The following is a 13263-nucleotide window of genomic DNA, read 5'->3' on the forward strand; positions in this document are numbered from 1 at the left end:
TTTTATATTTAAGTTCAAGATCAAGTTGTACTTACCTGTAAGCTTGATTATCTGTGAATTAAATGGGGCCATAAATCAGTATCAAATTTATCTTTTGGGGCAAATACATTTTGAAATGACATTTTCATAAAAGGTTGATTGAATCTATTGTAAAGGTAAACCTACTGTATAGCCTGAAGGTGTTAATGTAAAATGTAATCATCTGTAAATATAGACTGTGTTTTGTTCCCCCCCCCCCCCGCCCTTCAAAATTTGACTTTGCAAACTTTTGAAAGTAAAAATAATTATACTGTTAACCGTCCTAGATATTACAGCATGAATGTGTGATATTTTCCATATTTTTGGGATTAAAGTTTCTTCATAGTGAAAAAGATTTATTAGCTTGGAGGGAATTAATCAGAATTTCCATCAATTTGTTTAAAACAGGTGATATCTGCTATGTAATATTACATTACCTACAGTACACCTGTAGTTAACATGCGGAAAGGAATTACGCATGTACTTAACTTACTTGAGAGTTTAAAGTGACAGAGTAAATATATCAATATGAAAATGAAACAGACAGATGAAATCATCACAGAAATAAAAACAAATGAATATATATAATTTACACAAAAAACAAAAATCAAAAAATGTAAAGCACAAAATAGGTTAGTAGAAGATACTGTACAGTAAGAATTTCGAATAAAAGACACCGAGGAAAATGCGGAATGTAGGGTTGAATTGCACCTCCTCCATCCTCCTCCCTCATCTTCCTCCTCCCTCATCTTCCTCCTCCCTCCTTCCTTCCTTCTTCCTTCCTTCCTCCTTCCAATCCTCCTCCCTCTGATCATCCTCCCTTCCTCCCTTCTCCCTCAGATCCTTCCTCCACCCTCCAATGCCCCTCCGATCCTCTTTCCTTTCCCCTCCGATCCTCTCTCCTCCCTCTGATACTCCTGGGTCCTCCCTGTGATCATCCTCCCTTCCCCCCCCCCCCCCCCCCCGATCCTCCTTCCAATCCTCCAGATCCTCCTTCCTCCTCCCTCCTCCAACCTACAGTACAGACAACTTTCACCTTAATTACTAAATAAGAAGGCTTTTTTGTACTACGTACCTCGCTCTCAGATGTAGAGGAAAGGGAAGAACTCCCTCCCCTCCTTTCCTTTTCAACATATCTAAGAAGATTCATGTAAGATTTAGTGAAATTCAATATTTTCCTTGGTAAGGATTATACAATTTTTGTGAAAGTTACATATTTATTATTCAAATGCTAAATAGATAAGTCTCCACTTTATTGCAAGCATGTATCATAAATAATATAAATCATTTGAGCATTGACATACGATGGAACTGAAGGACTGAAATCAGATAGCACGTACCCACCGCCCCCCCCCCTCCCCCGAGCTATAGCCTGATTCGATCACCTCTGAGAAGATTAAACAGCAAAATAAATCCAAGTACTTTTTACCTTATTTAAAGATATATGTTTGGGATTTTCTTTAGGTAGATCAGTAAATTCTTCTTTACAACTGATTTATATCGCCCACAATGTTGAAGGAGATGGAGAATAAAGTCTTAAGATATATAATATGCACATCTCACCCTGCAGTTCTATTATCTATAAATACATTAGAAATGAAATTGTTGTATACAAATTCAGCATCGACAGATCCAGTTGAAGATATTAGTAATATTAATAATGAAAGTTTGTAAATGCGCCGGTAGGCACATTTCACCCTGCAGCTCTAGTATCTATAAATACATTAAAAAAGAAATTTTTGTATAAAAATTCAGCATCGACAGATTCAGTAGAAGATATTAGTAAAAATAATAGCAAACATTATAAATGCACCCGTATCCATAAAAAATCCCGGTGCAGTCCAACAACATTGAGAAAGGGCAAAGCAAGTAATACACAAAGGATAATATAATTAAACAATTTAGGTTAGAAAAGTCAGTTAGAAAGAAGGTGAGTAAATCTAGAAACAGATGTCAGATTTCAGTGTAGATTTGAAGTCACATTCGGTCGGCCACAAGTAGCGTATGGAACCTAAGGAAATAAAATCACCGAGCAAGTTTGTGTGCAGTTAAATAATTCTATATGACATGAGACCACCTACTGTACTGCACTGTCCGTCAAGTCATGTACTAGTTATATTTTTATGAACATGTAACTAATTAAGGCATCGAAGACTCGCCCCAAACCGCGTGCAGCCATCTGCAAAAGTTAACTTTCTGCTGCTTGCAAGTGACGTTTTGTTCGTGTCGCTACAAAATGCAGACAGTAATGAAACGTGAAACCTTGTTATCTTTAGCTGGACCTGAGATGTCCATCGCTGTATCGTTGTACACTGTGCTGTGGGTATTGACCGCAGCTGTATGTACTGACTGTACACTAGTGTCTAATTACCGACGGTAGCAAGCTGTGTGTGTATTTTCTGGGATCGATGGTAGTGTCTAACAATTCTGTTACACCTCATTGGAAACTAGGTGAGATTACCGACATTAGACGTTTCTTTTTGCGCGAGTCTTCCCACCCTTTATCAACATGGTTTGTTCATGACAGAGGTTAACGCCTTCAAATATTAAATCAGGGATTGCCATAACGGACGATGCCCTCGATGTTTGCTGAGTTGCCCCTGAAAATACATCCTGCCAAAGACAAAAGTTGCTATCATGCTCTTCCAAGATCTCTTTACCTTAACGAATTAAGTCAACGAGTTGAATGTATGCGACGGAAATGACACAGTAAAACTCCATTGACTTTTTACGGAGGTTGTTCACGAGCTTCACAGAGCATTCCTTCCAATTGTAAACTGGATAGAAATCACTTAAAATTAATATTGCCATTTATCACTGGCAATGGGTTGATCTTAGGCAGTACATACAGGTGTATCAAAGCATTCATAAATCTGTTATGTTAATTATTCATGTCTAAACCAATTAAAAATTTGTTGAACATCAATATTATAATGGCCTAGATGTGCAGGCAAACCCTTAAACAGTCATATAGTCCAAGTAGATGCTACTACAGTAGGCCTAACATTAAACATGTGGAAATCTCCATCTGAACTTAAAATATAAAAGAGCCCTAATTTACTACAATATATGAAACTTTTTAACAAGTAAGGGCATTTATGCAGAAAATCAATCCACAACACAGGATGATCTGCCATTTTGGTAAAAAAACATTTATGTAGCCACAGCATGCAAATGCTGTGTTGGTTAGGCTTCACTGTGCCATACACTAACAACAATAGCTAGGTTAGTATTAGGTTGGTTAACACAAAAACATGAAGACGCAAATGTTTTGTGTCAGAATACCAATGTACTTAAGGTTGCCAAAGACCTAAAATATTTTCATGAGGCATTTTCTACATGCCAATGGTCATAATTCGCAAAAAGATACAAAAGTTTAAGGAGTTTTGAGAAAGTTTGTTGTCATTACTATATATTTATTTCTTTTTTTCCTTTTCTCATTCGACTACAGTGGATAAACCATTATTACAACACTCTGGCACAAACTTAGTTCTGAGTGAGGGCAGTACGTTATCTCTGAACTGTACTGGATTATTTCCATTGGAGTGGACTTACCCAGCAGAGGAGAGCAAAGTACAGATTGGGAGCCAGTTGACTCCTCCAGGTAAATATGTGACAAAGTTTTCAATGGGATTTACTTGTGCAGGATGTGTGTGACAAGTCTTGGGGAGGGGGTGTGGGGTGGATGGGATGGAGAGGGGATGTGGGATGGGTGGGATGGAGAGGGAATGTGGGATGGGTGGGATGGAGAGGGGATGTGGGGTGGATGGGATGGAGAGGGGATGTGGGATGGGTGGGATGGAGAGGGAATGTGGGATGGGTGGGATGGAGAGGGGATGTGGGATGGGTGGGATGGAGAGGGAATGTGGGATGGGTGGGATGGAGAGGGGATGTGGGATGGGTGGGATGGAGAGGGAATGTGGGGTGGATGGGATGGAGAGGGAATGTGGGGTGGATGGGATGGAGAGGGGATGTGGGATGGGTGGGATGGAGAGGGAATGTGGGATGGGTGGGATGGAGAGGGGATGTGGGATGGGTGGGATGGAGAGGGAATGTGGGGTGGATGGGATGGAGAGGGGATGTGGGATGGGTGGGATGGAGAGGGAATGTGGGATGGGTGGGATGGAGAGGGGATGTGGGGTGGATGGGATGGAGAGGGGATGTGGGATGGATGGGATGGAGAGGGGATGTGGGGTGGATGGGATGGAGAGGGGATGTGGGGTGGATGGGATGGAGAGGGGATGTGGGATGGGTGGGACGGGGAGTGGATGTGGGTTGGGTGGGATGGAGAGGGGATGTGGGTCGGGTGGGATAGGATCCTGGACAACCTGATACGTTTGCTTAAAAGCTGACACTGTTCTCTGTTGTTAGTTTTTTTTATCAACACGCAATGTTTTTGTCGTGAAATATTATTTCCTCTTTTCGATAAACAATTAAAAAATATCACAAAGAGAGCAATTAACAGGCAGACCTTGATCAATTGAATTGCAGTTGCGGTTGCCAGATGCTTATTTTAATACAGAAAGTTTTGCATGTTGGGATAAAGTTATAGAATGGAACATAAATTATATGAAAAGGCACGTATAATGAAATGATAAAAGACACAAATATATACAAGAAAAACTAAAAGAATGTAGAACATAAATCACAAAAGCAAGTCAAAGTATAAAATTACCTAGAAAAGGGCCTTATTATACAAAAAATAAAAAAGATAATAGTGACATAGCCTCCAAAAATAAGAAACGGAATATATGGGTTTTTGTGTACCGTACCACTGGATACCTCCAGTGTACCACTGTGTAGTAGGTAATGTTCGGCCAGTAAGTCCACCATGTAGAGGATAATCCGAGTTTTCCCTACATCAAGGATTGAACTAAATGGCTCACAAATGTCTCTCATAGACTGAATCTGCCCTTGGCATGCAGCCTCTCCTCGCTAATCCTCCCAGCCCAGTTTAAGTTGTCGATGAGACCTTCTAGTATGTCACGTCAAAATTGCAGAATGATGTGTACAGATCTGCTCTTTGTGGGCATAATTTTTCTATTAGCATGCAGTTAATTATTCATCTTCAACTCACAATTGTCAGTTTATTTTTTATAGAAATATCACTTTTGAAATGAATGGTGGGAGGTGATAATTTTCCCGTCATGTTAAACATGTGATTTTCAACACTCGGGTGGAAGCTAGGCTCACCTATACTGGGGACTTCTATATATATAGGCACTTTATTCTTGCTCCATCTAGGACTGAGAGAATCAAGTGTTTGAGGTGTGACACTTTTTTAGTTACCCGATTAAAAGGGAAAACTGGGGAGTCACTCTTACCGACCTTGCAACATGGTGAGGGGGGAGCACAGATTGCAAAGTTGGCAACGACTATACACCAATCGCAAAGTTAGTAATTACTATATTACTAAGGTTAGATTTGTCCAACGTGGCAGTATACAGACACGTTGTACTCAAAGCCGAAGCCAAAGTGAATTAATCAGGTCACACATCAGGAGCCTATGCATACTAAGTTCTTCAATACTGCCCTCATTACATTTCGGGGAAACATTTCACACTGCGGTTTTGATTTCATTAAAGGATGACTTTAGGCGCCAAATTAATTTTGATATAGTATGTTGAAAAACCATTCTATTTGCCAGATTGCATTTCTATACCACTTTCAATTCTTGAGAAATGATTCAAACTTTAAAAACCCGAGGCTAATCAGTTAAATTGGCCGGACTTATTTCGTTTCGAAAAATACACAGACCACTAGGGTCAAGTTCTTCAGATGTAGGGTATAAACACGAAGAAACACTGGAAGAAACATGAAACCTTCTATGGCCTCAGATGACATGTTTTACTTTAGCTGTTATACATTGACAAGGACACATGGCATTTAATACCACCCAAGGGGATGCTCTGCTAATTTACATGAGGTGAAAAGAACAAATTGCTTCGTTTGGTCGAGTTTCATTAGAATTGATGAAACAATGGATTAACATTAAACATTTCACCCCTGTACTAAGAAGCTGACAGGAGCTGACAATGTTTTGATAGGTGAATATCTTGGAAACTGAAATATATACTATAGGGACATTTCTGGCTCTCAAAATTTTCCCCTTTTTTGGGGTTTGAACTTTTAACATATATATTAAGACTAAAATTAAGACTAGAAAAGTCATCCTTTTGGACGGGTCGTCCGTGCAATCCATATCATTTTGAAAGAGTAGGTACAGTGTATCAGTGTCAGAGCTAGGGGTCTTGGTCAGGGGGTCGAGAATGGTCTGTAGGGGCGCTTTCGATGCTATCTAAGCAGAGCGCCACCACAGGTTGGCGCGGAGCGTACAGGCATTTTTTGAGTAAAGGTACTCCCTAGATCGCCGGAAATTACCCTTCCAGGCCTCGCTAATTTGCAGATAAACGAAGAATAAATAGGTGTCATCGCCAACAAATTGTGACAAATTTCAATAGGTAGATGAGCGCAATAAGAATGTCAATAATCGCGAATAAGTAAAAAGTGGTAAAAAGCTGAAAAGGGCACCAGCAGTCCATTTGAGTACGTCAGGGGGGACGCTCCGCCACTGCAATGTATAGTTATACAATATATCCTTCACCTTCAATCTACAGGAGCTACCCTTAACCATTTGAGAGAAATCCTTTTTTTCATGCTTTTGCACACATTTAATAAGAATTAAAAAACTGCAACAAGTCAAGTAACATCATAGAGCTACTAATTTATGATGAAATTTGTCGGGTCTCTATTCCAAGTAATTTCATTTTATAATTGCTCCATTCGAACAAAAGAAAACCAGCAGACTAACAACTTTATTAACAAAGTGTAAAAGGTTGTTAAAGGCATTGAAGACTCGCCCCAAACCATGTGCCGCCCTCTGAAAAAAAAGTTAACTTTCGGTTGCTTGCAAGTGAAGTTTTTTTCTTGTCACTACAAAATGCAGACAGTAATGAAACTTGATACCTTCTTATCTTTTATATGGACCTGAGATGTCCATCGCTGCTATGTACACTGTGTTGTGGGTATTGACCGTAGCTGCATGTATTGACTGTACAATAGTGTCTAATTACCGACGGTAGCAAGTTGTGTGTGTATTTTCTGGGATCGATGGTGGTGTCTAATACTTCTGTTACACCTCATTGGAAACTTGGTCAGATTACTGGCATGAGACGTTTCTTTTTGCGCCAGTCAAGAATGACTGCCTACACAAGTTGGACAAACTACTAAAGCCTTGATGTCTCACATTGAATCCACAGTAAATCACAAAGAATAGATTTCTTTCCCTTTTAGAGTTTTGTCTATATATATATACACATGTATCTTGATTTAAAGACATCAATGTTTACATTTTGCCTATAGGGTTTAAAGTGTTTTAAAAATCCCTGTGTGATCCAATGGAATTTTAATGGTATCTTTAGTTGTGTCAATTTCCCACATTTTTTTTTACAAAACCCTTAAGAGTTAAGATTGCACATGACAGAATGGGAAAGTAGTCTTCAGTATTGCCACCAAATTAGTTAGTGTCCTGAGAGAAAAAAAAAGCTAAACATATGCATCGTTTTCCTGAAATGTGTGTATTATCCTTCCAAAATATTCAAAGTTTAAATGGCAAGGGTTCAACTTATTTAAAGCAAAGTAGACTTCTCAAAGAGGGCAACTACACCATGGTCTTCGTCGAGTAAAGCAGTAAAGCTTCGGTTGAAGGTTAACTGCCAGTGACCATTATCTCATTTTTCTAGCATATTTGGGGGAAATGTTGAAGACACTTAAGGAGACCCCGTCATTTGTCTTTAATTTTTTTTCCAAATGAATATTAATTAATTGTTGTAATTTATTAATTGTTGTAATTTATTAATTGTAAGTCAATTGTTTTACTTTTGTCTCCCGGACACTTCTTCTCTCATCGATTAAACTTGGTTGTATAACTTACTGATAATTAAGTCCCTGCAGTTCTAAATTCAGAATCCAGAAGTGGTTGAATGTTATATCCATTTATGTGAAAATTAATCAGATATCTGCCACAAACATGGTAGGTGTGCTAAAATGATTATTCTTGTGCATGTATGATTCTTCATTTTTTTTTTTTTTTTGGTCTGATAGTTAACGGTTCATTGCTGACCTCGATATGGAAAGAATCGTCGAGCCTGACAGTGGAAAACTTGACCGTCGAAGACAGTGGTCAGTATCGCTGCAGCCACAGAGGGATGTATCATTCTGCTGAGGAAAAGTGGTCGGCGACGGGGGTCTTTGTAACTGACGAGTCAGGTGAGATCTTTGGAGAAAGAACAGAAATAAAAGAAGGAAAATACCATTCTTGCTCTTTTCAAATTTCAAATAAATTTAGAAAGAGAGAGAGAGAAAAGTATTATTACAGACTAGTATGGATCTCAAATCATTAACCTCAGGAGTATATAAGCTTATTGATTTCTTTTCTGGAGAATGGGTGATGGGAAGGGGGAAGGGGGAAGGGGGAGGGGGGAGGGGGGTAAGGAAGAGGAGGGTTAGGAGGAATACCGTACAGAACCAGCAGTATCTTGTACATTGTGTATTCTACGGAAGGCTGCCCAAGTACTCTATCCAACGAAATATTTAAATGTAACATATGATTTTGTCACAAAATATTGTGCAGAGGCTACCCAACTACTGTATCGAATGAGATATTTAAATGAAATATCTTTTTGTAACAAATATTGCACAGAGTTGTATTGTATGCATGTACTGTTAATGTGTTCCCCCCTCTGCCCTCCCTCCACCCCAGAAAATCCCCTCCCCCACAAATGTATTAGATTTATCACTCGACACTCATGAAGTTTTATTATGTAGAGAACCACCTTAATAATGCTATTTAAAGGGATGTGCAGGTGCTGTATTTTACATGGAAAAGAAAATATACCACCCTGTTTCGTTGAAAACCCCCATCTCAATATCTCATCCCTAACTCAAGATATGGTCGGTTGAATAGAAGTTACTTTGACAACAGCTTTAACCCTCGATTCTTCTTCCCTGGAGTAGATCACAGTGGGTGTTCTGTGATGTCATAACGGCAAATGTTCTTTAATAGCTTACACTTGTCTGTTATAAACTTACTGGTTGAATTATTCTGGAAACTTGACACATTTGGAATGTTGTTTGTATTAGCAGCCGAAATGCAATTTTTGTCATCAAAATCTTATTTTTCTCTAAAAAATATTTTAAAATATTATTAAAAAAGACAAAAACTAATACAAATTATAAGTAAATGACTAAATATAAACTGACTGGGTCAGTTTAGACCAGGGTTGTCCAACCTTTTGCAGAGGAGGGCCACATGGAATGATTATGATGAAGGAGGGGGCCGCATGAACCCTACGCTCGATTTTTCGATTTTTTGCCCGAAGCCCAAGGCAACAAAATGTGAGCACTGCGTGCGGAGCACACTGATTTATTTTCCTTCCTGATAAAACAGATGAATAAAGTTCAGCCGCCCCTCCTCCGCTGAGAGAGTGTCACACAAACTGACCTGTATGCATTTTTTTGGACCCACAAGGTTGAGTGATTGATTATATAGCTTTAAATTGTTATCAATAAATCTGCTCACTAAAATTTCGCACCGTAGAGCATCTCTGGCGGGCCGGACGCAACTCTGCGACGGGCCGGACTGTGGCCCATGTGCAGTAGGTTGGACAACCCTGGTTTAGACAATGGAAAAAACAAAGAACTTTATGGCTAGAATGGGATTCAAACCAGTGACCTCTGGGTTACATTATCCCAACTCTCTACCAACTGAGCTATCTAGCTGTGGGGTGGGGGGGGGGCAGGGGTAGGACCCTGGGGGGACTGGGGGCATGTGCCCTGCCTGCCCCCCACTTTTTTTCCAAAATAGCAAATGTGCCTACTGGCAAATAAAATGTGCCCCTTTGATGAGGAACTGTCTTTGGATATCTGCAGCCTGTGTTAATTTTATTTTAATTATTCACGTGAACCATTATAGTATTGATAGCATACTAACACATCATATATATTTAAGTAATATGGCCAGTGTGTATCGGTTTATAGCATAACAAGTGGTAGTTGTGGAATGAGAAAGTGCCCCTCTGAAGTTGTTTGACCCTTCCTACCTCCTGGTGGGGGGGGTGATGGGTCAGTAGTAAAAAATAAAACGAATAATGGAAACGTGACTAGGAAAATTTTACACGATGGAAAAGAGTAAAGTAAACCAAAAAAAAAGACATTGCAGAAGAATTGCTCTGATGGCATTATGAATTCTGCTATTACTAGATGCATTCACAAAATACTTCCAAATTTGAATCATTCATATGTTCACCATACAAAGTGTTACAAGGCTGCCGTTATAGATGCACAAAATTGATAATAATTTTATTAAAATATCTGTCATCAGCTACTTGAATATCTCTTTAATAAGTGGTGACCCACCATATATAAGCCCTCATGCTAATTTTATTTGATTATTTGTGTCTGTATTGTGTGTATGTATGTGTGTTTGTATGTACAGTATTTAAGATCCAATCCTGCAAGAAGTAAATTTGCGAAGAAGTCATCATTGGCTTATCAAAGCTGCAAGTTGACCAAAGTCAGTCTCTTAGATTCATATTTAACGTCCATGATTATGAATTGTCAATTGTCAACAAATCTGTAACTGGAAGACATACATTAATCTTGAAATGACTCAAACTCGGGACCTTATGATTGAAAGGCACCGGCGTTAACCACTGAGCTAACACTCCTATTGGCTCGTATTTGTATTGTTTATGTTTTTCTTAATATGTACCTCTGCTGACCTGCCTTCATCCATCATACAAAATGAAGTCTCAGGTCAAAACTGATGTTAATTAATGCTGATGCTAACTATAAATGAAAAAAAATGCTTATTAGGGACAGTGAAAGTTTTAAAAATAAGTATCCATGGTGACAAGGAGATTAAATAGGGAATAATCACTGACAGTGATGATTGGACGGACTTAACTCAAAATTATCTGATGGAATCGTTTCGAATCCGATTTCTCTAAAAGGCTGTCACTATATATTTTAGAAAGTATATATGCAGGGATACACTGTAGTAGGATTTACTTATGATACTTTAATTGAACAAGCCTAAAAATGCACTCAAAAGAGTTATAGCTAGAGAGGTTCTTGGATGTATTGCTGGTTTTGCATATCAATTTTTTTGGGTTACTTTGTTGGTATTTCTTGGTTAAAGTGTATTTTTTTCGTAAAGCCTGACCTTTAGAAAAAAAGAAAACATGTCATTTACATGATCTTAATAAAACAAAGCTTTAAAGTATATAGTTGAAATTTGATAATGATGTGTCGATTTTAATTAATTGCCTGGTTCTTTATACTGTATATTCTGACAATAATAGATATATACTTGGAAACTGGAGCAGCTCCAGTGTATGGTCTGTTGCATTCACATAGCTGGACCAATTGTTTAGTAGAGCCAACCACATATCACTTGAAAAAAAGGTTGCAGTTTATCAAAATAAATTTAAGAATAACGTCCTACATTTTTGCATGCAAGTGAATTACTTATTTATAAGTAGAATTATATACTTACATTACTTATATATATGTCCGAGTGGATAATCAAAATTTGGTCACCTGTGAATCTTGAATAATTTAAAGTAGCTACTATGGTTACTAAAACCGATTGCATTATAGCAAAACTGCTGGATATTTTGTGCATCTTTTGGTCAAAATGCAGGTCTCATATAGCATTTTGTATTCTAAAGATAGGAACTCTTCAAATTTGGTGATCGTGTCATCTGAATACATCTGGCAATGTACAGTAGCATAATAATGATGTCATCAAGCCATTTAAATCGAGCTGAAGATCTTTTACAATCATTGGAAAATGATATTTGTACAAAAAGAGTTGCAATAATATATGGAATTGTAAGTACAGAGAGCATTGATAGCTTTATAGCAAACATTGCAAATGTATTTAGGTTCAAGGAAGATACCTGTAACAAGTAGGGTTACTGTATAATGTCTGCTACGTACGTGAAGCTTTAAATTGATATGTTTCCATCACATCAGACCTTTAGCCTGAGTTTGGATTTTTTTTGGCGATGGTGTGGGGCAAGAGGGGCTGCAAATATGGGTTATCCATCCTGATGAGGGTTGTAAGGGATGGGGTCTTAACGGTGGGGTTGTCCCCTTGCCTTTGGGAAGTTTGTTTTTGGGATGCATGGGATGAGGGGGAGTTAAATGCCAAATAGTGTTTTGGTTTCCATCATTTAAACTTCTGTCTTAACATGTTATCACTTTTATATCGGTTCGTAATTATTGTTCCATCGCCATACAGTATTTATAAAACATTTGAAATTTGGATAAACAGGAATAAACTTAATTGAAGTAGGTGAACTATTTCGCTGTTTTTTATTTGTAAAATACTGATACACTCTAATTATCTAAATGATGGAGAGTTTGTTTTTCTTTTATCGGTTTAATTCTTCATCTTCTTCTTCTTCTTCTTCTTCTTCTGCTCTTTTCTCACACCTTCTCTCTGCCGGGTCATCATTTTAGCCGCTGACCAAGGTTTCTTGCCGTACGTAGACTCGTCGCCCATCACCGTCTATCCCGGTCAACCTTTCGTCATCCCTTGCCGTTCGTATCCGAATAGATCCATCACCTTGAGGCCTACAGCAGATTTTTGGGAGAATAAGGAAGAAAGAAGAGTGAGGCGAGCCTATCTGGACAACCTGCCCTACTTGCACCACGCGGGCTTCTCTGTCGACGCATATCACCTCTGGTTTGGCGATAGAATGAGATGCCTGATCAAAGATGGCTACAATCAACAGTTCTTCAATCTTACAGTTGTCGGTAAAGCAAACGTTTTATAAATTCTTTTTTACACCTCAAATTAGCATCCTGCGTTGAGTTGTGTGTGTAGTATCGTGTTCTAATCCAAGATTAAGTGTAATGTTCACACAGAAGAGTTGTATAACCACCACCCAGCTCAGACCGTAAGCCAAATTTAAGAAAAAAACATTTCTCCCGGTTGCAAATCCAATCCTACCATACGTCAGCCAGCCCAGGCTCAAACCCCAAGCAGTACTACACCCAGAACTTTTTCTCGCTGCTAGATTAATGCCACATAACGCCATCATCCACTGGACGATAGCAATAAAAGTCTGACTGACCACCTTGAGAACAGTATACACACCCAAGCACAGATGCTATGAACACCATGAAAAATATAACCCCAGTGCAAAGAATATATATATGCATAACATGCCATGA

The 13263-nt window shown here is 38.7% G+C and overlaps 1 protein-coding gene across 3 annotated transcripts in view; it reads left to right on the forward strand.

Annotated features, from left to right (window-relative positions):
• The window catches only part of LOC139959075 (vascular endothelial growth factor receptor 1-like), a 140647-nt gene that overhangs the window by 77570 nt on the left and 49814 nt on the right, over positions 1 to 13263 (forward strand). For all 3 annotated transcript variants that reach the window (XM_071956636.1, XM_071956637.1, XM_071956638.1), the window contains 3 exons: positions 3470 to 3622; positions 8122 to 8286; positions 12547 to 12843. In XM_071956636.1, coding sequence (XP_071812737.1) covers positions 3470 to 3622; positions 8122 to 8286; positions 12547 to 12843 — 615 coding nt within the window. The remainder of the gene's footprint in view (positions 1 to 3469; positions 3623 to 8121; positions 8287 to 12546; positions 12844 to 13263) is intronic.

The sequence above is a fragment of the Apostichopus japonicus genome, chromosome 18 (assembly GCF_037975245.1).
Source record: "Apostichopus japonicus isolate 1M-3 chromosome 18, ASM3797524v1, whole genome shotgun sequence".
Lineage (NCBI taxonomy): Eukaryota > Metazoa > Echinodermata > Holothuroidea > Aspidochirotida > Stichopodidae > Apostichopus > Apostichopus japonicus.